General features: G+C 34.5%; 1 protein-coding gene across 2 annotated transcripts in view; it reads left to right on the top strand.

The window, feature by feature from the left end:
* The first annotated feature begins 220 nt into the window (after window positions 1–220).
* Window positions 221–26,688, top strand: part of LOC105325327 (dual oxidase 2) — a 117,014-nt gene continuing 90,546 nt past the window's right edge. The window contains exons 1-31 of one of the 2 annotated variants that reach the window (XM_066087700.1): window positions 221–382; window positions 5,239–5,331; window positions 7,309–7,476; window positions 8,475–8,677; window positions 9,067–9,298; window positions 9,452–9,636; window positions 10,419–10,557; window positions 11,733–11,829; window positions 14,065–14,191; window positions 14,547–14,640; window positions 15,366–15,535; window positions 16,804–17,000; window positions 17,141–17,310; window positions 17,801–17,992; window positions 18,093–18,203; window positions 18,563–18,777; window positions 19,026–19,214; window positions 19,922–20,147; window positions 20,565–20,658; window positions 21,215–21,396; window positions 21,765–21,855; window positions 22,055–22,254; window positions 22,517–22,747; window positions 22,859–22,952; window positions 23,430–23,479; window positions 23,667–23,948; window positions 24,307–24,539; window positions 24,907–25,068; window positions 25,387–25,542; window positions 25,696–25,824; window positions 25,977–26,121. In XM_066087700.1, coding sequence (XP_065943772.1) covers window positions 334–382; window positions 5,239–5,331; window positions 7,309–7,476; window positions 8,475–8,677; window positions 9,067–9,298; window positions 9,452–9,636; window positions 10,419–10,557; window positions 11,733–11,829; window positions 14,065–14,191; window positions 14,547–14,640; window positions 15,366–15,535; window positions 16,804–17,000; window positions 17,141–17,310; window positions 17,801–17,992; window positions 18,093–18,203; window positions 18,563–18,777; window positions 19,026–19,214; window positions 19,922–20,147; window positions 20,565–20,658; window positions 21,215–21,396; window positions 21,765–21,855; window positions 22,055–22,254; window positions 22,517–22,747; window positions 22,859–22,952; window positions 23,430–23,479; window positions 23,667–23,948; window positions 24,307–24,539; window positions 24,907–25,068; window positions 25,387–25,542; window positions 25,696–25,824; window positions 25,977–26,099 — 4,884 coding nt within the window. In that variant the 5' untranslated portion in view covers window positions 221–333 and the 3' untranslated portion in view covers window positions 26,100–26,121. Of the gene's footprint in view, window positions 383–5,238; window positions 5,332–7,308; window positions 7,477–8,474; window positions 8,678–9,066; window positions 9,299–9,451; window positions 9,637–10,418; window positions 10,558–11,732; window positions 11,830–14,064; window positions 14,192–14,546; window positions 14,641–15,365; window positions 15,536–16,803; window positions 17,001–17,140; window positions 17,311–17,800; window positions 17,993–18,092; window positions 18,204–18,562; window positions 18,778–19,025; window positions 19,215–19,921; window positions 20,148–20,564; window positions 20,659–21,214; window positions 21,397–21,764; window positions 21,856–22,054; window positions 22,255–22,516; window positions 22,748–22,858; window positions 22,953–23,429; window positions 23,480–23,666; window positions 23,949–24,306; window positions 24,540–24,906; window positions 25,069–25,386; window positions 25,543–25,695; window positions 25,825–25,976; window positions 26,685–26,688 lie in introns of those variants that run through there. The other variant, XM_034461781.2, reaches the window with a different exon arrangement.

Raw genomic sequence — 26,688 nt, 5'->3', positions numbered from 1 at the left:
AGCATTGGTATGAAGAAACTGAACAGTGTTCAGAGGCTTTTTTTTCCAAAGATGGGGGAGGGGGGGGGGTTATGAAAATTAAGAAATTTCATTGAAGATTTGAACTGCAAGTAAACATTATTTTTCTCTTTCAAGTCTCTTGAGTCCTGGGTGATACTAATACGCATGGATGACCAAACAACAGAGGGGAAACCTCCAGATCATCCCCGATGACTTCCGCATTGATGTAGAGGTTGGGATTAAGCAGAGTCACATAAAAGGAAACTGAATCACAACCTGCCATAGCCTGGGAGTAAACGGACCCCGACGCTCTCCTCCCGTGCATGGTTCGCCATGGACCTGAAGATTGTGCTTGTGATTTTGGCCTTTCTGGTTGTGTCAGGTAAAGTTGCTATAATTATCATTGTCATTTGGAGGGGTCGTCATTTGGCGTTTTTATTTCATCTGTCCACCTTTCTAAAAATATAATATGCCAAAGCATACTGTTCTTTTATAAAGCATTTGCACAATCAAGCTTTGGTTTTAAAAAAATAGTTTCCTGGCTTAAAATTGGTACGTGTTTCAAAAAGTAGGTCTCTTGCACATTATAATTATGAATTTCACATTAAATTTATTTCCTGTTAATGTTGCCAATTATAAAACCTATATATTAACAAAAACGTGAAATATATCATCCATCATTTGATTACCCACGAACAACGGATAAGTACATATTTCACTGCATCGTCGTCATCATCATTACATCAATATCATCATGTCATCTCTTCTCTCTCTCTTACCTCTATCTAAGTTCGTACTATTTGCATTCTATGTATTTTCTCCTACTGTCATTGATTACTCTAGAGAGGAGCAAATATTGCTTCCATGCATTCCAAAATAATCATAATCTCTCTCTCTCTCTCTCTCTCTCTCTCTCTCTCTCTCTCTCTCTCTCTTTCTCTCTCTCTCTCCATACATGTTCGCGCCGCACACCTCATATTTTTTCCTTGCAAAGATGAATGTGGACTATAACATATGTACAGAATCAAACAAAAACGGACGCACGATTACACATATATATTACATGGTATCCCCTCTTCTGTCACACCGGATGACATTGTCTCAACTCATTATGGCGCTTTCTCAATAGATTTCGGAAACTCAAGCTTACGTCCCTGCTTGTACAAACATGTAGTCTATAGGCCTTCTTGAGAGTGTTTCCGATGGGATCAGTGGAAGGAAGGGTTTTATTGCGAGTGAGAAAAAAAAGTTAATCGTCGTTTACTATTTGACTCTGACAAAATTGCGTAACAGTACTAATCTGATAAGAATGGGGGGGGGGGGGGGGGGGCAGTACTAATCTGATAAGAAAGGGGGGGGGGGGCGGGCGTCACTGTATATGTAGTTGTATATATGTATTTAATTGAACACAATGTGCAATATGATTTTGTATACTAGTAATTAAAAATGAGAATTCTCAAGTCTCATTTAAGGAAAAACAATATTTTTTATATTGGAGTTATGGTCTCACTTGCATTTGAAAAATTGTTACTAGATAATATGATGATTATATATATCGAAACTTTTTTGATGATTTTTTTAAAATTGGATTATCGGTACATAAATACATATAGAAAGTGAACAACGCAAAACTTAATTCATATCTGGACTTGCTCTCTTGCAAGTGTTTGTACATTCTAGAATATAATGAAACCTATACAATTCTGAATGATTTGTAAATATTTTTCTGATTTGTTTTACAACGATTCAAAGAATCTTTTTGACAAAATGATATAAAGTGGGTAAACCCAAAAGCATTAATAGAGAGTAAAGAATGGTTCACGTAAAGAAACGTTCATAATATACAATTATCTAACATCATTTTGAATGGTTTAGACGTGAAAGCGATAACGTTTTACAGGAAGTGTCTTATTTTTTTATAACTCATATATACATCAGTACACAAGTTCATACATATATACATGTAGATCAAAGTGTTCCATTATCCATTAAAGTTCAAAAGATTGTACACACACACAGAACAATTAGTTCACAAAATGGATCTACGCGGAAACGTGATCGCGTCGATCAACTAAGTGTTTGGTTGGTTTTTGTTTTCCCCTTTCCTTCAATTTTCATCAAATATTCTTTTATTTTTTTCTTTGATAAATGGGAGTGGGAGGAATTAAACGTTCTTTTAGAACCATTTTAACAAGACCTTGGACTTTCAGTAGGGTGTAGCCGTCTATTCCTTGCGTCAAAATATGACGCGAAATATGTACATCGATTGCGTAGTCTTATAGCTCAAAAGCCAGACAAATCTTGTTGATTTCAAAGAGCCATGGCTGAGTGGCCAGCAATGAAATAGAAATGTCCACGTCACAACGCTGTTTGACACAACTACCCAAAGTCCAAGCTCTTGTTAAAATGGTTCTAAACTTAATTAGTACTGCATTCAACACATACGATCAATTCAAATCGTGAAAGCTTTTCTATAAACTATTTCACAAAAAATCGCAAAAAAGTTTATGAAATTTGGATAAGAAACCATTTTACGGAAATACTAGTAGTGCGATATGATTTTCAGAAACTTATTTCTTACAAGTTTATACTGAATTGAATACAAAATATGATATAAGAATTATTTTGATTTTGAAAACAATTTTTTTAATTTCACATGATTTTTTTTTATCTTGTCCAATTGTTCAGCTGACTTAGATGTCGGGTGGGGCTTAGTAACTGATTACCATTGATTTCATAATCACACTCGGTGTAATGGGAAGCATGGACTTCGGACTCTCTACCGGTGTTTATACCAGTTCGATTTCAAAAAGCTTATTCAAATATTGTTGACGATTTCCAGAGAACAATCGTGTGTGTAGACACGTACAATGAGCACTTATATAGACATTAAATAGTTAGGGAATGACAATATATTATTTTTTTTCTTGCCAAACAACATCATTGATAACGCCTTATAAAAGGAAGAGCGAGAGAGGATGTTCAACGCCGCGAAATTAAGGATCTCAATCAGTCAAGTACTTAGTATTCTATAGATAAGCAGTGGCGTAGTTCATTACGAGTGTCGATCATTTGGGAGTGTATCAGTGTAAAATGTACAGAAATTCCATTTGACAAATGTTTCAAACGTAGAATACTCACTATGTAAATAAATACCCCACCATGCACCAAATGGAGCATTAAAAATGAAATAAGACACGACAAAGTGGACGCGTGCACAATGCACCGTCTTCACAAAGTAGTGCCAGTTGTTACGTAATAATTAGCATTTGATATTGGGAGGATCGTGACGAGGGCTTGGGGACGGACTACATAATAAATATCACAACACCGGTGACTACTATTTAACTTAGTTATAGTTCTAGACTGTCTTATTGGCAAGGGTGTTGCATCGTTGTCAAAATTCACACACCACGGAATACTATCTAAAGCTACATGTACTGTTACGTGTAATATGCAAGTGTTTCCTCAATGGTCGACTTAATTATAACCGAAAGGACGTTGACTGAAGGTCATGACAATTTATAATTATCAATGCATGACCAAAAAGTGCACGGCTGATGAACGAATCACTAAAAATGAATGAATCTAATACCCTAGAATCCTTTTATTGTAGCTTATCCGAACCCGTAGCTGTAGCTAACGTGAGCTGTATTAATTTTCAACTTGTAAAAGTCGTCTGGATTGTAAACTTTAAACCGATGGGCAAACCACAAAAATAAGCATACATCTCCTTGGGTAAAAGATTTCCCTTTTTCAAACGAAAGGGCACACCTTCAGTCTCTTAAAGAGAGCTAACGAGGAAGTATAACAAAAACGGGGCTTATATGTAGGCTAGCTACTCTAATAAAAAAAATGCTTAAGCTAACAACGAAAAAAAATTGAAATAATCATTTTAATATTTAAAGATGATATATGATCTTTGAACAGTTGAACAAAACCTCATCCTCTAAACTCAGGAAAACTTCATTTTTACAGTAAAATATTAAATACGAACGAATATAAGTTGCAAGATTATTGAAAGTTTACCTTGAACAAGCATGAAAGATCCCAGCTAACAATGCTGTATCTTTGTATCTACTTGGATAAATGTTTTATGCAGATAAAACAGTTCCAGGGACTATGAAGAATTGTATAAAACTGTCTTGCATGCTGTAGCCTTTATGTTATAATTTTCCTTTGTCTGTCATTTAATTTCATTTTGTCTGTATGCCAACATGGTGATGTCAATAAACCATGTTGTGAACCGCGTTCTAAAACGTGTACATAGGCTGTCACTTAAATGCGAGGTCAATTGGCGGCATGCAGTCAGAATATACCCTTTTTTTGTTTTCTTTTTTAAATGCGGGGAAGGAAGGGACAGCTTATACCAAATACATTTAGCTTTTAGTAAAACCTTGACATTTCATGTGAAATTCATGACTCCCACCCCTCAGGCGCCAGAAATTTTGGATAAAAACTGTAAAAATTGATGCAAATAAAGAAAATTCTTCTCTACAACTTGACATTCAGCAGAGAAACTATGGGGAAGGGATAAGTCTGTATTCATTATTTTATTTTATTGGTGGGGGGGGGGGGGTGACAAGTATGGCCATAAAGTGAACATTCAGTTAAGTTGCTCTTGAGCAATTTTTTGTAGGATGTTACCGTTTAATTGGTGCAGATTTCATTGGCACTTTTTGATAAAGAAATACGGTAATATTCTGACACTAAATCCGACATTTCATATTTATCAGCTGTTTATCAATTTTGATCTTAAAGTCTTTCCCAAAGTCAACAGATTATGAATTAAGCTGTTATTTCTCAGACACATTGTCGGTCGTGTAAACTTTTTTCGACCCCCCTCCCCCCTTCCCCACAAAAAAAAAATTTAAAAAAATAAGTATATATATTCAGAAAAATGTCTCTGGTATTTCAGTGAATTAGCTGCAGGTTCATATCCGAATATTTTCAGACCGAGAGCTATAGCTGCAATAACTGAATAATGTAGTCCTCTCCCGATTTTTTTTTTTTTGGAGGGGGGGGGGGGTCAGATATAAAAAATCAGAGAGGGCTACATTATTGCTGCTAAGGGAGCTACAGACCTGCAGCTATATTAACGTTAGTGAACGGGAGTTACCTCCCTTCATACGGTATTGGCGCCATTTTGTTCAACTTTATGGCTGTTCGATGTTCTTAGCTGAGAAAGATTTATTTTGAAAATTTCTCTGACCAGTTTTAGGTCTCTTATTTTTACAGACTGCCAGGAGGAGATAGAAGAGGAGAGTCCCGAGCTGCACCCATTGGATGGCTACTTCAACAACCTGTTACACCCTGATTGGGGGGCTGTAGGTAAGTACAACATCGTCTGAGTAAGCTCTTGCACCCCCCCCCCCCCCATACTGAAATACATACACGCAAACATATTGCAAACCACGGCTAATATACAGTTATACATGTAATATGACCTTCACCCATTTTGAGTTGAGAGTACATGCACAGAAAAGATCACAGAAAAGAAATTTGTGAATTTCCAGGGGCCCGAGGGGGGTCCGATCCGGGTCACTCCGAGAGATACAATTTTGTTTGCGGGGGGGGGGGGGGGGGGGGGGGTCGTGGTGTATTTTACTTTGTAAATTTTGATAAGTTTGAGTTTTCTGGGGGTGGGGTATGGAGCCGCAATCATACTTCCAGAACCAAGTTTATCTATTAAAATTAATAAAAACGACTTATTTAACTGTTAATTCATTTATTACATCTCAACAATATCTGAATAATTTTTTCAACTTAAAGTCCTTGTAGATCTAACTTCAGAGGCGGATCCAGCAATTTGGAAAAGGGGGGGTTCCATTTGATGAAAATCAATATGTGCAAAATTCATCATTTGTCAATAAACAAGGACTTTTTTAACGTTTTCCGTGCGTATACAACTGTATTTAATAAACATTTATCTCATCACTATCTATTTCACATCTATATCAACAGCAGAGTGCGCTGCATTATTGAGTGTTTTGCCTTTTTGGTTTAGATAAGGAATATTTGCATTATATCTAGCCTTAAGAAACCCAACTTTCCAGCAATGATAAATTCAGTGCGTCTATGCTTGATAGAAAAAAAACACACACTAAGAAACAAAACACAACTCAGACTAATTATGACAAACTATTAATAAATGGATATTTTGGTAATGTTTTTTATGTCTTTGATGTTTTTAAATTCTGAACTATTTATCGATTTTGATTTCTATTGATTGCCTTCTTAAATAAAGGTCTAAATGACATGATATGACAAAAGAATGGGGATAATTTATCTGCTGAAAATATGGTACGTGTGTAATACAATGGTAAAAGCAATTGTCGTCCCAGGGAACTTGATGTGACCTCTGTAATGGGTGCGATACATCATCCGGACTGGTACAGACGCGAGCATTTTAAAAAAGAAAAGTTTGAAAAGTTGTGCATTTTCATAATGGTTTACATATAAACCCTTTACAAGGTATGTTTGTAACAGAATTTCCTATTCTTGGAAACAAAACAAAAAAGGCTTTCTTTTGTGTTTAAAAGTGGGTATGAAGGTAGCTAGCATTCCAGAAAAATAGCATAACCCGCATAAGCGGGTCATGTAGTTTTCTTTGTATTTTTCGTATGAAACGAAGTAAAACTCATCTATTATAATTATTTAGGTTAATTAACTAAACAATACATTTGAAAGCGGCTTTTTAAAGTAAAACGAAAGCGTGTACTCGTATTTGAACCGTTAAGTCGTTTTACTCGATGGCTTGTCAGTTCAAAACTGTACGAACTATATTCGATTAAAAAAAAAAAGAAATAGAGTAGAAGATACATTGTAAATGTTATTATAAATCTATGATACTGCTTAATTTTATGTATTTTTTCTTTAATTTTCCACATGTTTACTCAGTGTAGTAAACACCGGATGCTAAAGGGGAGTACAATGTACTTTATTTCGATAAAAAATCGATAGGGTTTTTTTTTATATAAGAAAAAAATTATGGGACGTAATACGAAATTATTTAAATAAGCAATTTTAAAAGCATTTATTTGAGATAATTACAGTATTTCTATTATAAATGGGAAAAATTGTCTTTAAATAGGCATTAAACGTTTTCAAAAAAATTCATATGTCCCAGAGAAAGGGGGGGTTCCGACCCCCGGAACCCCCCCTCTGGATCCGCCAATGTAACTTTATAGGTCAGAGTAGACCTATCTATTATAATGAAAACTTACAGTATTGAGGACAGCTATATACAATATTGCATTTGCACTGCAAGAGTATTACCAATACAAATTGTTTCAATACCTCTTTCAGACACGGTTTTATTACGGAAGAGCCCCCCAGCCTATGGTGATGGAGTGTACACGATGGCGGGTCAGAACCGACCAAACCCCTTTGACATCAGTGAGAGGGCCCACAGATCCAACATAGCTGCATCACTGGGCTCAGTCAGGGGGAGAACAGCCATGCAGGTGTACTTTGGTAAGATGTTTACTGATGTAGGCAAGCAAGAGCAGCTCTTACTGTATTAAACTATCAAGTTTAAGTTTGTGGAGAAAAAATGAGTCAAACCTATGATCTTCTTATATTTTTTTTGATTGCAGTGTCAGAAATATTGAAAACATGTACATTTTAAAAGTTAAATTATTAATACATGTACTACCATAGAAAAAAAGTCATGCCCTGTATAATCTCACGAATGCAGTGCACTGTGGAATCATTAAATTTCATGGTGGCTGAATTTTCATGGAATTCGTGGGTACCTCTCATCCATGAATTAACATCCTCCATGATTTGTTTAATAAATTAGAGTTATAAAATAATGTTTTCTTTTGTTGGTATAAAATTATTCATGAAATTACGTCCCCATGAATGGAAATATGACTTTATTACTCTAATTTATCATCCAAAAAAAATTGGCCCCCACAAATTTTAATTATTCCACTGTATAATGAATAGAAACATTTATTCTAGCTGTGGTGAAAATGCTGATTTCCTTCAGTTTCTATTCAGATTTCTGATGGCAAATATGACAGTTTTAGTCCTTTGGAGCACTGAATGGATTACTGTAGCAAAAAAAAAAAACCCCACTACATTATAGTTGTTGGGAGCACATCGGGCACTAATGAAAACAAATTCAGGGGTTGCCACAGCTAGGCATATTCACAAGACCCTCCTCTAATGAACTAAAGGGTAAACCCATTAACTGGTGCAAGTAGGAATGTGGCAGTTCATGTACCATACTTAAATTTTTATACATATTCTACATCAGAAGCTCCTAGGTTGCTCATGACCAGAGCGTCATCACCAGACCAGTTATTTAATATCTGTAGTATATTAGTTTCTCTTGGACTGTTCTGTAATGGTGGTATAGAAAAATAAAGCGGCCATTGGTTCGGTAATATTTGTACATGTAGGTATCCTTTTATTATTGTCATGTTTAGAACATGTACATCTCATTACTGTTTGGTATCCTACAGGACAACAAGTTGTGGAAGAGATCATGGACTCCCAGCGCCCAGGGTGTCCCAGAGAATACGAGAACATTCCGGTCCCTAAAAACAACACCCTCTACAGGGACAGCGAGGCATTCAACTCGGCCACGGACACGGTTTTCATGCCTTTTCCAAGGTCAAGATTTGACCAAAGAACTGGGCAGTCTCCTAGCAATCCCCGACAACAGGTAAAATGTTGTACATACAACATTTATATATTAATTGTATTTAATTATTTATTTATTCACCAATCAAGGGCCCTCAGGGGGCATATACATTAAAAAAAATAATAATATCATGATTATAACAAATAATGAATGAAATAACAGCTCACAATGTCCAGGTTCATATTACAGGCAACAATATGCAAAATGATTCATTAATACAATGAAATATATGTTTGGGATTTACACAACAGTGAACACAACAGCTATAAATAAATAGATATATTAATTGTATGCGGAGTTCTAATGCCTCATTCTCATGACTATTATGCAAAGAGAATAAATTACTCAATGAAAAATAAATAATAAAAAAAATAATAAATCGTTTTACTTTTAATTAAAAATAAAAACAGCTGAATGAGATTACCCCATATCTTGATGGGCAACTAATGTATGGACCAGCCAGGACTTGGACTGATGCCATCAGGGAATTTCGGGGAGGGAAACTTCTTGTTCTTGATCCCTCTAAAGGTGTACGGGACAGTCTTCCAGCCATCAATGATGTCCGTCTGCCCTTTGCCAACCCTCCCAATCCCCGTGAGAATACCAGAGAGAGAAGACTCCTTCCAGTGGCCAGATTTTGGAGTGAGTTGACTCAAAGCATACTTTGAAAGACCAGAGGTCCTTTTGGTCCTTCCGATACCATCTATCCTTTTTTATACTTATTCAGTGGTATAGTTTAAATATATTATCGTGATTTTGTCGCAAATTCTGATGCAATCTGCTATTATTATTCAGGATTTGGAAACCCCCGAGCTATGGAGAACCCCTTTCTCCTGTCCTTTGGAGTATTGTGGTTCAGGTGGCATAATTACTGGGCAGAGGAATACATTAAGATGAAAAACATTCAAGAGAGCGATCTGGAAAAATATGATGAGCAAATATTCAACTATGCTAGAAAATGGGTGGTAGCTAGTCACCAGGTTGGTCCATTTAATGAAGTTCCAGTTTTCCTTTTATGGATAAAATTGATTTCCTAATTCAGTTTTAGCTCAATGAGGCGAAAAATGTGTCAAGTGAGCTTTTCATATCACTTTTTGTCTGGTTTGCACCTATTGTTAAAAAATTCTTAGTGTGCTTGTATTTGTGGGTAATATTGATTAAAAAAATTGCAAACTTTATAAAATTAAACAGAAAGAAAAAATGGTGGAGATAGGGTTCACGTTTGGGCGATATAGCCTTAAGTATATCAATATGTATTGCAATATATCTTAGTCTTATTATAGAATTGAAGTTCCCTATTGAAAAAAAAATTATTAGTTTATTCATAAATCGGAAAAATTGATTTTTGACAATAACTATACACATTAGTGTTTAACAACAATATTGATATAGTCTTAATGTATTTTTAGTTTCAGATATCTGATTCTTAACTTTGATATGAAATATATCAAGATTGAGAAACAGTTTTGGAGTACATATATTATACCCTGTCCCAAGATATTTATGCCGCACATTTTCATAAATTATTTAATATTCATAAATACCTCAGGTCTCGAGCGATGTTCATTCAATAGTTTAAAAAAATCCCAAGATTTCTGTTTTTTAATGCCCCCTCTAGCTTGTCAGGTTTCAATACAGGCTAATAATAAAAAAATCTACGGGGATTTTACATAGCAACAGACATGAAACTAAAATCGTCTAAAATTATTTATTTATCAGTGTTTCTTGAAGATAAATAACATTGCACATTTGATTTCAACAGAAAATAGTGATGTATGATTGGTTGCCTCGGTGGATTCTAACTTCAGAAAATTTTACGTCTGTATCTGATGACAGCAGATTTTACCCAATCAGAGACCCCAAAACAAACGACCCTAGAAGGCCAACCTGTGGCCAATATGGTAAGCAATGAAGTCAAAGGAATAATGACTTTTGGTCTAAAAGAAGTCGTAATTTGCATTAAATTTTTTTTTATTAATTCTGCTTTTAAAAACTTATTCACTCCTGTCAGTTTCTTGTCAGTTTCAGCTGCTGTAGATTTTGACCAATCGATAAACGGGGTGTCTAGATTTCAGTCTGGCTGTTTCTATAGAGCTATGAATTACCGGTAACAATAAGTTTCCGTAAAAATTAGAGGAAATAATACTTGGTAGATGTAAATATTTTTTAAATGAATACCAGGAGATCAGAAAATTAGAATGGTTATAGTGACGTGATACTATATTGATAACTTAAGGGAATCCTGAGAAAGGGAGAAAGTGACTTTAGACTATTATTTGAGTCTGACATTTCAGAGTTTATATTGCTAAAATTAATGATTATTAAAGCTGACATTATTATTTCATATCTAAGCAGTACTTCCCTTTTATATCTGACTTTTGTTATATTAATATTAGTCGTCGAGTTCTATCGTTACGTTCCTATAGCTTCACATACCCTAATAGGGTAACCCTATATAATGTGGAGAGCTCTATTCATGCTTCTTTGCATTCAGGTTTTTCATTCATCCGAACATTTTACACTGGACAAAAAATATTTGTGGAAAAGGCATTTTCAACAAAAATAATATGACAACTATTGCACTGGTAAGGAATATTAAATGAAAGATGAAAACAAAAAAGAATAAAATCCAGGCGCACATTTTTCAAAAATCCTGGATCATTGTAAATAATATTGCATTGTTACTTTCTTGGATTTACTATCACTTATCTCCTGTGTAGCTAAAATATAGGACGTAGTGTGGCCGCGGGGCCTACAATAAGGTGTTGACGCTATGCAGTATGCACTCTGTATGAACAACATAAGTGTTTGATGTGCACACAAAGTAAGGCAGCAAAGCAAGTTCCGACCATAACTTTCTTGACTGGTATATAAATACCCTAGTGGCTGATGAGGAGTGATAAAACTAATATTGCAACCAAATGCTTTTATAATAAATTCATGTCAGATTTGAATTCGCATTCTGTTGATCATTGAAAATGTTGGTGACCATGAAGGCTTTTGGGCATCTGCAGAGGAAACACTAAAATAAAGAAAATTGGTTAGCTTTTCAATATTTTTTTTTTATTGTTTACAGTTTACAATCCAAACATTCATCCTGGTATAACAGCAGAGTTTCAGACAGCTGCCATGAGATATGGACACACCCTAGTCACTCCTGGCCTGTGGAGAAGGTATATAGAGAATAATCATTGGTCATTCAATACATAACAAGTCCAGATACTGTATACAGGGAAATATTCGCCCCCCGTTTTATTTTTCCCCCTTTTGCCCTCGTCAGTGTGCCATTTGAAGACTGGGCAAATTCCAATGTCTCAAATTATCTTTTTTTAAGCACAACTGTGTCGGGGCCAATTCAAGATGGGGCTAAACTGTTTGCAAGTGTAGAGGGGCAAAAATTACACAAGGCAAAATTAACCCAGTATACTGTATATGTTATAGGTAGACTATATAGAATAAAAAAAAATAAAGTAAATAGTTTTGAAGGCAGTCACATTGTGTGAAAATGCTATTATGAAAAGGGTAATAACTCTGTTTCTCAAATGAGATTCTGGCTTTGGATTTGACATCCAACCAACTTGATGTCCCAGTAAGGTTTATAAACTTTGTATTTTATAATTTCTAAATTGAAAACTCCCTCTGGTTTCAAAAAAAATAATTCATGTACTACCCATATACCCATATATATAGTACAGGTAAAATAATCCAAGTTTGTTTGCATAACCTTGAAGGGCATAAGGGAAATTGCCATGTCAGTTGATAAATTTATCTCCATCTGAGAGGGTTTGTTTTTATTAGCTCACCTGAACCAATGGTTCAAGTTACCATTTTTGATCACCTGTTGTCCATCATATGTCCATCCAATCATCTGTAGAATGAATGATTGATTCAGTTTAATGAATTAAATGATTCATCTCTAGAATCAGTGAGCCAAATTTAAATGAACTTGGTACAAAGCATCCTTATGGGAAAGGGATTCTTCCTTTTTATACCCCCGCTCCGAAGGAGAGGGGGTATACTGTTTTACCCTTGTGTGTCTGTCTGTCTGTCTGTCTGTCCGTCCGTCTGTCTGTCCGTCCGTATCAAAAATTTCTGTCGCATTTATCTCAGCAACTATTTATCGCAGATGCTTGAAATTTTAACACAGTGTTTGTTAAGGCATGCCATATCGTGGGATATATTTTTGTACCAATCAGACGTCAACTTCCTGTTAAATGACGACTGCTTATTTTTTAACCAAAATTTTCAAACAAATTTTCGTCAAAGATTTCTCAGCAACTGTTTATCGCAGATGCTTGAAATTTTTACAGAGTATTTGTATAGGCATGCCATATCGTGGAATATATTTTTGTACCAATCAGACGTCAACTTCCTGTTAAATGACAACTTTGCTTATTTTTAGCAAAAATTTTCAAACAAATTTCCGTCAAAGAATTCTCAGCAACTGTTTATCGCAGATGCTTGAAATTTTTACACAGTATTTGTATAGGCGTGCTATATCGTGGGATGTTTTTTTGTACCAATCAGACTTCAACTTCCTGTTAAATGACGACTTTGTTTATTTTTTGCCAAAATTTTCAAACAAATTTCCGTCAATGAATTCTCAGCAACTATTTATCGCAGATGCTTGAAATTTTAACACACTATTTGTTTAGGCATGCCATATTGTGGGATATATTTTTGTATCAATCGGACGTCAACTTCCTATTAAATGACGACTTTGCTTATTTTTTAACCAAAATTTTAAAACAAAGTTTCGTCAAAGATTTCTCAGCAACTATTTATCGCAGATGCTTGAAATTTTAACACACTATTTGTTTAGGCATGCCATATTGTGGGATATATTTCTGTACCAATCGGATGCCAGCTTTCTGTTAAATGTCAACTTTGCTTATTTTGCATATTCACATCAGAGCGGGGGTATCACTAGTGAGCATTGGCTCACAGATATCTTGTTGAAATAAAGGGTTTATTTAAACCTTTTCAAAGGGGAGGTGATAATGAAACAGTGATAACAGGGTGTGAGTCTTGAAAATCTTCTCAAGAACCACTGCACCAGAAACGCCAATATTAAGCATTTACACCTAGGCTTAAGGTATACTGAAGATTCTAAATTATTAAAAGTATGACCCTTGGGCCAATACTGGGGCTTCAAGAGGGGTTCAACGTAGAAATATATTCAGAAAATGTTAAAAATTTTCTCAAGCACAATATCTTTATTCACAAGTACTGGTAGGTCATAGGAAACTTCTTTTCACTTTTATCATTCTTCATGTTTTAAAAGAGTTTCATCTTGAAAATTTCTTGAGATTAACATCTTCCTAGTAGGTAAATTAGGGAGACAAGATATATTTTGGCTGTGCCAAACGAAAGTGTGAAGTACATATGCATTGATTTCCTTTGAATAGAGGCCGGAAAGGTACTGGTGGCCTGCAGCAAAATTGTAATTGGTTTCCAACCAATCTAAGACTACCTAACCCCCCTGTACAGCAGACACATGGATTGAGACTTTGCAATGCTTACTGGAACTCACAGGTACAAGTTTTATATATTCTTTTGATAAGTGAATACCGTTGACAGTGATCGATCAATTAGTTGATGATATAATGACAGAATTGAATTCCAGTTTGAATTATGATAATTACCCGGAAATAGAAGATTGGTAAAAACATTGTCTATTATCATAATCCAAGACTGGGATAGACAAAAGTCAAAAGCAGAAATTGTATTGGTATTTGTAAAGCAGTAAGAAAATTATTTTTAAAAATTCTGATTTATTCTAGTGATATTTTTTTTTTTATAAATGTGTGTGCTGGCCAAAAATTGTTTGCTATGGTTACAATGAAGTAACTTATTCAAAATATTTGACACTGTGTGTTTTGATTACCAGGAGGCAGTGGAAGATGATTTAGATGCCTTATACAGAGGCTTAGCCTCGACCCTGGGGGAGAAGGAGGACCACATCATGGTGGAAGATTTAGCAGGTCAGGAGTTACTGAGAAAATAAGACACAAATTTTCACTATCTGATATTCCTGAAGACTTAGATGTTGATGATTTATTGTGAAGAAGAATGAATTAATCTGATAAAGCCCAGTAGTTTAAACCCATTACTGAGTACCAGGTAGATTGAGGTAATTCTGCTGTTTAATCATCTGCATTTAGGTTTAATGTACTGGTATTTATTTTGACATGAAAACCAGCAAGTTCACCGTTTGTTTTATTTATCTATTGGGCATTTGCACAATTGATGAATAAGTCACATTTAAATGTAAACTTAAGTTATACTTGTTTTTGTATAACCAATAATATACTAATTTCTTTATATACCAATTAAGGGATATCAAGGGGAAACATGAAGATTGTACATAAACATCCAATGTACATAAAACATTCAATAAACATATACAAACATACATGTATTTGCTGATATAGCAAATTCGTGGATGTAGCACATTTTTGGGGGTTTCAGCTTTATTCCGGACAATATACCTTTCAACATTTTTACAGTGATAAGCACTGAATGAAACAAGTTACAAAAATAGTGAATTAGCAATGGCTTATAATTAATATTTTAGAAATATTAAGATGCTAAAATTGTCCTTTGTATAAGTTAGACTGTTTGTCCTAAAATTTTATCTCCATTAGGGAATTGATTACCATAAGTTTTATCAATGGTTTCAATTGTTTTTTAATACTGTTCCTTCCAGGTCAAGTGTTTGGTCCCTTGGAATTTTCCAGACGAGATTTGGCTGCATTGAACATCCAGCGAGCAAGAGATCACGGACTGACAGATTATCAGACCATCAGGGAAACATTTGGCCTACCTCGCCTTAACAGCTGGGGGGAAATTAATACTCAGAATAGAGACACTATAAGGGTATTAACCTTCTCCTTGCTAGTAAACTTTTTTTAGTGATGGAATACATTTTGACTATATACTTACTGAGAAGGGGGTATAGCATCAACTTTTTGGTGTGTGTATATGTGTGTTCAATTCAGCTTAAGGGCAAAATTCAAAGAAAACCCTTAACCCTCTCACAAATGTTTATCAAACTTTGCACACTTCTTTGGCATATGGTAAAAGGATGAACCCTATTGATCAAGTCAATTGGTTAAATATTTATAAAAATATTTTTGAAGAAAAAATAACATTAAAACATCATTAAATTTTATGTGCGATTGACAATGGACACTTTTGATAAACTAGGCAAATTAAGTGAAAGTAAACATTTTAAATCAACAATTTGAACGCCATTTTGTTGGATTTAGACCTTGTTAAGGGAAGAAAAGCAGGTTTTGGTAATGTGATGTTTTAAGGATTCCAAAGTGAAAAGTTGAAGCAGGAAGGAAATTAATTAAGTTTATCCCATTTGCATCTAAACAAGCAGCAGAATTTCAGGCAATATTTCCAAATTTACTGTATAAAAGAGTGGAACTGGTCCAAGATTCTATAGAGACTTTTTCAAATATTGCCAACATATATCACCGGGAATGCATTTTGTATTATTAATTGCTGATCTGTAACTCGATTTATTTGAATTTTTTAGTTTACATACAACATGCCTAGATGAATTTTCCTACAGATCGCCAAATTTTCAGCTACGTTTCAAAGATTTGCTTTCACGAATCGTCAGATTTAATGCTTAATGTGTGTCGCTAAATGAAGCTGAATTCCTTAAAAGCATATATTGAGTGTTTTTACAAGGAGTAGGGGGAACTATACGACCACCTAAATGTAAAATGTAACCCCTCCCCCATGTATACACGCCAGAGCTTTGGGTTAGGGAGAAAGGAGAAATTATGAATTCAAAGTGGTTTTGAGAAGAAGATAAATATTTGTGTCATATTACTCTGATTAATTTATAAACGCATAACTGATGGTTTTCAGAAACTCTGCATGCCCTGATTTTACAGGAAAAAATTGATCTACTATATAATGGATTTCCCCCCCCCCCCCCCCCCCCCCCCCCCAATATTTTATGTTGCGAGGGGATGCTTCACTTCACGGTGCCCTTGTTTATATACAGATAATGGTTTACTGCATAAATATCAACTTACTTGGCATGCTTCTACTTCTTCGGAATAGAAATTTGAACATTTGGTTTCAGTCGATAATGCATTTGATATGTGATCTGATTCTTTCAGGCAATTGAAGCTCTGCGACTTCTGTACGAAGGTTCTGGACTCAATGGGACATCACCAGAAGATGTGGATTTGTTTGCTGGGGGACTGATGGAGACAACGGATGATGGTCCAGGAGACTTGTTCCGAATCATCATGGTGGAACAGTTCTGCAGAATCCGAGATGGCGATCGGTTTTGGTATGAAAACATCAATAACAAGTAAGTCATTCCAAAATGGATTAAACATTAATATAAAGCTTGAAAAGAAGTATTTATCTAATTTTATGAGAATGATAAATTGTTTTGGATGTGTAAGTTGAAATTGATTGGATTTGTTTCCCTCCCCATTATCTGTATAGGATCTTCAACCAGACAGAGATAGATTTCATCAACAATGAAATTACATTGGGATACATTTTGTCGAAAGTCACCAACCTAAGAGTGGAAGGACAGCAAGATTCCAACGGAAATGTGGTTAACATCAACAATGCAGATATTCAGGCAGACCCTTTTGTACACAGAGGAACTGGTAAGTTTGATCTTTTGTTCAAAAAGTTTACTAAATCCCCCCCCCCCCCCACCTTTCCCCCTTAAGTGCATATACATGAAGAAGTAAACAGTTGGGTTGATATTTTATAGTTTACTGTAAATTCCTAATTAAAAACGAGGAATTAATATGCGCGTAAAATCGCAAGAAGAACATCTCGCGGATTTTAAAATCTCGCCTTAATTTTTCAGACAGATGTAAATTTTTTGGAATTATGATAAAAAATTTGGCGTTCGCGATTTTATATTCTTGCGATTTGATGCAAAACCGTTAAATCGCGGAATAAAGTACTTGCGTAAAATAAGGAATCTACAGTAATAAGCTCTGTGGAGCAAGTCCATTACAGGTGGCGAAAAAATTAATTTCCAAGCATTTCATTTATTGTTCAATTTGATTTCAAGAGATGAAAAGCAGTAAAAATACATGTATAACTGTTGAGGATGACCTGTATATGTTTTGATTATTTGAACAGATGACCCCTGTGAGCAACCTGCTCAGTTGGACCCAGGTGTTCCTCCACAAGTTATTCGTTTCAGCAATGCTACAGGTGCTCTGCCACTGATTGAGAACTGCACCACCTGGCAGACTTTTGACTACTTTTTTGGGATGGAAAGCCATATTTCTTTTCCATTGACCTTTATTTGGATTGGCTTGGTAGTGCCAGGTAATTCGGTGATGAAATCATTAGTGCTACTAAAAGATGCATGCTGGTCTCAGTGAGCTTTGTAATCTGTGATTACCAATGTTTGTGCTTTGATTTTCAGCCGCTATTGGAGTGATGCTTCTGATTGCCAGACAAAGACAGAGGAAAATGATGGAGGCCAGGAAAAAGAGGGCCCGTACTGACAAATCGACCGATCCCAATACCTTCAATGGTGAGGATATGATTGTTTAATAATGAAGTAATATATAAGATAACATAAAAAAAACTTGAATTAATTATACATATATTCAAACTGTGATATTTGCTTGGTGTTACAATTAATTGGATGTTCATATAACTAAATATGTTAAAATTTCATTTTGAAGAACTGTCACCCTTGTTTTACCTTAAAATTCATTAATATTACCGGTAGTTCAAGAAAAGTCTTTGGAAATATTCTGGAATTCAGTTCCAAAATAAACAGTGGTTTGGTCTCTCAACACATTTGTTATGTTTCTTGTTTTTTAAAAGACTTGGATGCTCAGTTTTATGTTGTTAGAATCTCTAATTAACCTAATGCTTTATTAACAGTGGTTGAATGGGTTGGGAAGAAAGAAGGAGAGAGAAATGTAGTCATCAAATTTGACAGTCAGAGGAAAAAATTGCATGTGAATGACAGACGAGGTAAACCCCTGCGTATGATTGACCTTCGACCTAAACAGTCCAGCCAAGGAAAGAGTATACGCCTCTGGAATGCTGATGACCGACCTCTTTTATCTGTCAGAGCTGAAGGAGAAATTGATTTGGTCAGATATATATACTCAACTTTATGCTACTCAATTATGTTTATTTTGTCTGATTCTTTAGTTAGTCATTAATTTGATTTCGAAAACGTCGTAAAGTACAAGCTTTGAAAATTGTTAAAAAACAATGTTGTTTAATTATCTCTCAGAGTTTACCGAAATGTAAGTCAGACTTAATACATGCATGTACCTATTAGATTTAATATGACTGATCATTTTTATCAGTGTTTCATGAACTTGAAATTTTATAGGTTTTGAAATTTGCTGATGTTGAAAGAAAATCCCAGTTTTCATCAAAGTTAAAGAATTTTGCGGAAGGAATTGGAGCCAGTTTTTCTACAAACAATTTTGGCAAGGCTGAGCTTATACTTAACAATGCATCCACCAAGGAAGATAGACAGAAGTTGTTGGACAAATTCTTTAGAGTTATATGCTTGCAGGTAAATTTTTTACAAGAGTTTGGCAACCCCTATTGTGAGGAATGTGTTTCATAAAAATCAAGGAATACCATCCTGTTTTGTGGTTCATGTTTACTTACGAAAATTGATGCTACTGTTAACCAACTTTTATTCGCGTGTGAGAAATTTTCACGAGGTTCCTGAGGGCCTTGTAGTAAAGAATTTTTCTTGCCACAAACCAGTTGTATTAAATCGTATTGTTGTTATAACAAGACGTGTCTGGATATGTATGTCTTGAAAATTGGTTTTTTCGAACCAGTTTATTGGAAGTATAGAAAGAGAAATAAGGTCGTAAATAAAATTTGGTTTGCAGGATGTTATTTCAAACAAGGTTACATGTAATTCATACTTTAGAATGCTGAAATGTTTATATGAGGCATTTTGCGTGCAGTGGTTGATTCACAAAGAAATATTCATCAATTATATTGTTACCATTAAAAAAAAAGAGAAAAGGAATGTTCTCCATTTCCTTTTCTAGGGTATTTTGTACAAAAGGTCTAAATGCAGGGCTAAACAATTTGAGTTTATCTAGATGTAATTAAGTTGTGTGGGCTAATGTTGACAGAAAAAAATCTCTGATTCTCAGCATCTTGTGAAAAGAAATTATTTGATATTTATGATTTTATTAATCAATACATATATGTACTTTGAATGTCAATTTTCAATAGTTAACATTTTCTTTCCAACAGGCATTCAAAGACAAGACTAGCAAAGAATTGGATCTAGAAAATTTGGATCATGATACTGCCAAAAAGATTGCGGAAATACAACTGACACGTACCGAGTTTGCAGAGGCTCTTGGACTAAAGCCAACTTCCATCTTTGTTCGCAACATGTTCTTGTTGGTAGATTCAGACAGGAGTGGATTCGTCAGTTTTCGAGAATTCCTGGACTTCTTTGTTGTCCTTTCCTCACGTAATTCATTTTGACATACTTTTATTAAAAAAATTATTAAAATTTACCCTCTTAAGTAATTATAAATATTTTATAGTATTTTATATTTATCGTTTTTTCAAGTCATTGACCACATTTTTTTAATATGAGAAAATGATTGGTTAAAACATTGTTGATAAGAAATTAAATTATGCCGTTTCTAAGAACGTAACTATATAACAAAGACTCAAGTTTGTTTGTATGAGGTATGGTAGTCATTATGTAAAAAAATTATGTGATTGCTGTGATGTAAAACCTAGAGTTAAGAAGATATCTCTTTTAGCATTAATTGATAGAAACAATTGATTTTAAAACTGGGATATGAAATGATTGCATGACCTCAATTAGTCTCATTAAAATGTATTTATTTTTAATAATTTGATATTAAACTGATTACAGAGGATGCTGAAAGCAAAATTCATCTGATCTTTAGCATGTATGATATTCAACGAAGAGGAAGACTGTCCAAGAAAGACTTTGCTAACATGATCAAGTAAGAATTATGATCAAAGTCTTTTTGAATGGTTGTTTGTTCAATATATTTTCCATTTTACACAATAGATCAAAATGAACTAATTCACATCCCATTTGGAAATATCAAGATGGACCTGTAAAGATTAGATCAAGATTCTCTTTTTTGCTGAATTACATGTAGTATGTCACAATCTTTAATGGTGTTAAAAGTATAATTTAGAACAACAAATCTAATTGTTGCCTGATATTAGCATAATTATGATGTATAATACATGGATATATGAGATATATTGTAACTGTTACTTCTCAGGCTACTTTAATTAAAAAGCTGTGTTTGTAATGATTTCTTAGGGAGATAAAAGGTCCATGGACATTTAAATCTTTGGAGAAACATTACAATGTTTAGACGTTTAGAAATTGATATTTGCAACTTCTCCAAAGATACATGTGAAAAAACAATAGCACTGTCTAAATCAAATGAAGAATACTAGCCCATGTTCATTCACAATTTTGCCCAATAATAGATGCATAAACTAAGTAAATTTTTAATAATATTAACACACACAACTTTCCAGATCCCTGTTGGACTTGTCAGATTCAACCCTTGATGACAAAAAGATGGAGGAGCTGGTGACCTCGATGTACAAGGCCGCCAATATCAGCTATGGCTCAGACATCACATTTGAGGACTTCAAAAAGATTTTTGCCTCTGATGAATACGCTGGAACTTTGCAAAAGGCCACCCTTAATCTGGACGGTAAGTACCTGTACAATTTGATAAAGTTGTAAAATAGGGGATTAATATAATTCATTTGAAAATTGTTGAAATCCAGCAGTTTATTGGTAATACATGTATAAGTAATAGGCAAACTACTTATGGAAATGGTTATAATGGTTTTGTAAGCTTTTTACCTAATTCCTTTTCTTATATTTTATTGTGTTTTGTTCCTGTATAACTGAATTATTCAGAGTTAGGAAGCATGCAGACAATGAGATTCAATATGTTTTTACGCAACAAGTTTTCCTGTAACCAGCATAGAAAACTATGATTTCTTATTTATCACAGGGCAGCTGTCAGAAACTTAACTTATAAGTTTGGATTTTTTCTTTTCTAATTAAACACAGCTATTGGAGATATTGGACAACCAGTAAAGACTGTAGCCAACACCACAACAATCCGATCAAAAAGGGCCACCATCATGAAGAACTACACTCAGTAAGTTGTTTCAGGGGGTAGTGCATTTTAACCCTCGTAAAGAATTCAGTTTCATCATTCTCTCTCTAAGCATTCTTTAATGAATCTGTTGAACTAAATTGATTTGTTTTCGTATATTATGTGTACCTGTATTTTGCCTATACCGTACCAATATTGCAATTTTGTTATTAAATGATTGTAATTTGATATTTCTTTGTAGGAAAGGTGCAAAAAAGAAAGGTTTCCAGAGACAGCAGAGTGTCGTTCGTGTGACTACCCATCAACAGGAATATCCCAAAACACCATTCGCACAGAAGATGTATGAAATCACCAGCTATATCTCATCGAACAGACTGGAGATCTTCTGGGGAACCCTCTTCACCCTGGTTCTAATCGGAATTTTCCTTGAAAGAGCTTTTTGTACGTATTTCCTTGATATTAACAGTCTTACCTTTTCACAAGAGGTAACAGATAAACCAATCATTAAAACCGTCATCAGATCATTGTGAAAGCGTTTATAGAAGATAGACATCATCATTTTAGTGATGATTTCATTTTAAAACGGACTATACTTTGTATTTTCCATGTACCTTTCTTTTTTTTTTTTTTACTTATTTTGTCAGAAATTTTATGGTCATTTATTAATGCACACAAAGTCAGTTTTACTATTTCAATGTTACAGACTACTCCTTCGAGCGTGAACATGCTGGACTGAGGCGAATCGCCGGCTATGGAGTAACAGTCACTCGAGGAGCTGCTAGTGCCATGATGTTCACCTACTGCGCGCTGTTGATAACAATGAGCCGCAATATGATCACATTCTTCAGAGAAACTTTCCTGCACCGCTTCTTTCCATGGGACTCCATGCATGCATTTCACAAGTTCATTGCATACCAGGCCTTATTTTCCACATGTAATTATCATTTAGATGAGATTTAAAAAAAAAAAAATGTCTTTGATTTGCCTCTCTTGCACCGTCCTGTTGATATTCTGATTCAAGGTATAATTTTTTTTTCATTTTCAGTTATTCATGTGATTGGCCATGGTATTAATCTCTATCACATCTCGACCCAAACTTCGGGAGATGCTAACTGCTACTTCATGGAGTATTTCAGAGCGTAAGTCTTATTTCGTAATCACAGTGTGAAAAATGCCATGCAAGTCTATCAAAAACTTTTTTTTGAATATTCAGTAATGATTTAATTATCTTGTTTGTAGGACACATATCCTAGCATCATTCCATTGAATATTCAGTAATGAGTTAAATATCTTGTTTGTAGAACACATATTCTAGCATCATTCCATTGAATATTCAGTAATGAGTTAATTATCTTGTTTGTAGAACACATATTCTAGCATCATTCCATTAAATATTCAGGAATGAGTTAATTATCTTGTTTGTAAAACACATATTCTAGCATCATTCCATTGAATATTTAGTAATGAGTTAATTATCTTGTTTGTAGAACACATATTTTAGCATCATTCCATTGAATATTCAGTAATGAGTTAATTATCTTGTTTGTAGAACACATATTCTAGCATCCTTCCATTGAATATTCAGTAATGATTTTAATTTATTATTTTGTTTGTAGAACACATATTCTAGCATCATTCCATTACTGGACCTACACCACAATCACTGGTAAAGTAACCAGATACCTGTTAATCTTCCTTACTAATCTTTTACAATAAGAGATTGCATGAGATGATTGAGAACAATTTGTACTTGGAATAAATTTGTGTTGCTTAAATAGATTCTTACTATTAATTCCTTGCTTCCTTCTCAGATAATCTCGGAGATAAACTAATTATTTGGTGCAATATTGCAGGTGTTACTGGAATACTCCTGACCCTAATTGTGATCGTCATGTATGTTTTTGCCACCCCGTACGCCCGCACGAACGCCTTCAATGCTTTCTGGAACACCCACAATCTGTACATCTTCCTGTACATCTTTATGATCATGCATGGTCTGGGGCGGCTGGTGCAGGCCCCTATCACACACACCTACCTGATTGGACCACTCGTTATCTACATCATTGACAAGCTGATCAGTCTCAGCCGAAAGAAGATTGAGTGTAGAGTGGTGAAGGCAGAGTTACTTCCCTCTGGTGAGTTTTTAACATTTTCTCTACTGCAGTTACTCAGAATTTCAAAATCAGTGAAAACTCAGCAAAAGTAACCTGAAAGAAAATCAGGAAATTAATACTCCTGGATTTAAAAATTCTACTGTTTAATACCTGTAAATTTTATTCTGTATGTTGCCAGTGAAAAATTAGTTTAGAATTTAATTAATTGATGTACATGTATTAATCTAGCCACACAACACCTTCTTGCAGATTTTTTTTTTCCAGTGTGTGCAAATATTATTTTGTGAGATTGCAAAGAATTTTTTTTTTTAATTTTGCATAATGTAATCTTAGAATGGTAACCATAAGAGTCATTTGTTTTCTTCATTTATTTTTTCAGATGTTACAGCTCTAGTTTTCCAGAGACCAACAACATTTGACTATAAATCTGGACAGTGGGTTAGAATTGCATGTCTTGAGCTAGGGGAGAATGAGTACCACCCCTTCACCATCAGCTCTGCCCCCCACGAGGAATACCTCAGCCTTCACATCCGAGCAGTGGGGCCCTGGACCTACAATCTTAGAAATCTATACGACCCAGACAACCTGGAGGGAAAATTGGCTTATCCAAGTGTAAGTTGTGTATATTTTTGCTACAATTACCCTATTGATATGTGAAGGGAAATGACTTTCATTATCCAACTCTTGTTTTTTATCCCTAAGCTTGAGTTGGGGATATGGTAACGTACAACTCTTTGAATAAGAAGTCTTATTTCATGGAAAATCTTAAGTACCTGAAATACAGTTCATATTTGATTGGCCATGGGTTACTTGATTTGGAATGAAAATATTAAAATGATCAAATGGCATGATAATCTGAAGTTAAAAAGGGGAACATGAATTTATAAACTATGATGGTAGACTATCATAAATGATGTATTTTCAATATTGTGTACATGAATTATTGTTGGATGAATCTCTTGGTGACTTTGACATGTAGGTCTACGTTGATGGACCCTATGGAGAGGGGCACCAGGATTGGTACAGGTATGAAGTGGCCATATTGGTGGGCGGAGGTATTGGGGTCACTCCATTTGCTTCCATCTTAAAAGACATCGTCCACAAATCCAAGATTGCCGACCTCAGATTCCCATGCAAAAAGGTATGTGGAAATTCTATTGTTTTTTATCTTATTTGCGTAAAATGACATCGTAGATATAGTTATCTTAAGTTTTTGGAAAAGTATATTAAGAAAAGATATTGTTAATACATGCCAATTAAGCTTATCTCCCTTGTCCTCTGTTCTCTGCTATATGCTAAAGTTTGAGTTATTATTAAAATAAAAATCAACAATTCACATTGTACTAGTATATGCTATTTTGTTTGTAATTATATTCTGGTAGATGTAGTGTTTAATAGTTCATATTATATTACAATAACATTAAACAAAATGTTGATCAACTTCTCCATGCATGTTTAGGTGTACTTTTTGTGGGTGACGCGTACTCAGAAGCAGTTTGAGTGGATGACGGATATCATCCGCGAGGTGGAGAATGTGGACAGCAATCAGTTCATGGATACTCATATATTTGTCACTCAATTCAAGGAGAAATTTGATTTACGAACCACCATGTTGGTAAGAATATTCATTTTTTTTTTTTTTTTTTTCAAATTTCACAATTTTAATAAGCCAGTATTTTTTCTCTTGTTTTAAACTTGTTTGTGACTGTCATGAGTATATTTAATGGAATGATTTTGTTCATAAAATCATGCTTTTATCTGTTTCTAGTACATTTGTGAGAGACATTTCCAGAAAGTGGCAGGGAAAAGTTTATTCACTGGTCTAAGTGCTGTTACCCATTTTGGTCGACCCAACTTCCAGGATTTCTTGAAATCAGTCAGAAGTGAACATCCTAATGTATGCAACTTATGTTTTGCCTTTAATTTATTATTTGAATGCTATACTTTAAAAAAATGCATTATTCACATGTTTCTCACTCCTTCATTTCATTTAATTCTTTCACTCCCTTGATTCATTCTAAAATCTGGGTTGTTTTTTTTTCCGAACAGGTGCGTACCTTTGGAGTTTTTAGCTGCGGCCCACCTAACATGACCAACAACCTGGATGGAGCTTGTACCAACCTCAACAAGCAGGAGGGCGCCACTTTCAATCATCACTTCGAAAACTTCTAGACTGTTTGTTTATATTAAGTTTAATAATATTTAGATGTTTATAAATAATATCTACAGCAACTCTCATTCATTTTTGTTTTTATTCCGTGATTAAATGCCTGTAGTAGTTAATTGACTTTAAACTTTATTTGCTTTTGAATTGTATACTATATATCAGCTGTGTGATATACATGGAAAGTTATAAACATTATGGATGAACATGTAAAACTTAGTAAAATGAATGCAGAAGAAAATGTAAATGTTAGAACATGCATGTATAGAACCAGATTCTGAACATCTCTATCACTGTATACCGGGTACTATCAAAATGTATTTTTTTCCATGCTTGAGGACTATAGGAAAAATAATATTATGTTAAAAAATGCATTCTGCAGTGACTTCCTGCTGATGCCTTATCCGAAATATGTTTAATGTACCAGAACAATTTGAAGAAGCACACTATAGGATGTCTTCAAAATGAACTATCATCCACATGTATTTGTACATATGTGTTATAGAACATTCCATCCAATAGAGGAATTTATTTTTGTACATTTGTATGGTCATTTCAGTAAAAATATTGCACATAAAATCTCATCATCTGTCTTTA

Source organism: Magallana gigas, chromosome 6 (genome assembly GCF_963853765.1).
Source record: "Magallana gigas chromosome 6, xbMagGiga1.1, whole genome shotgun sequence".
NCBI classification, from domain to species: domain Eukaryota; kingdom Metazoa; phylum Mollusca; class Bivalvia; order Ostreida; family Ostreidae; genus Magallana; species Magallana gigas.
This window is presented reverse-complemented; position numbering and strand designations above follow the sequence as displayed.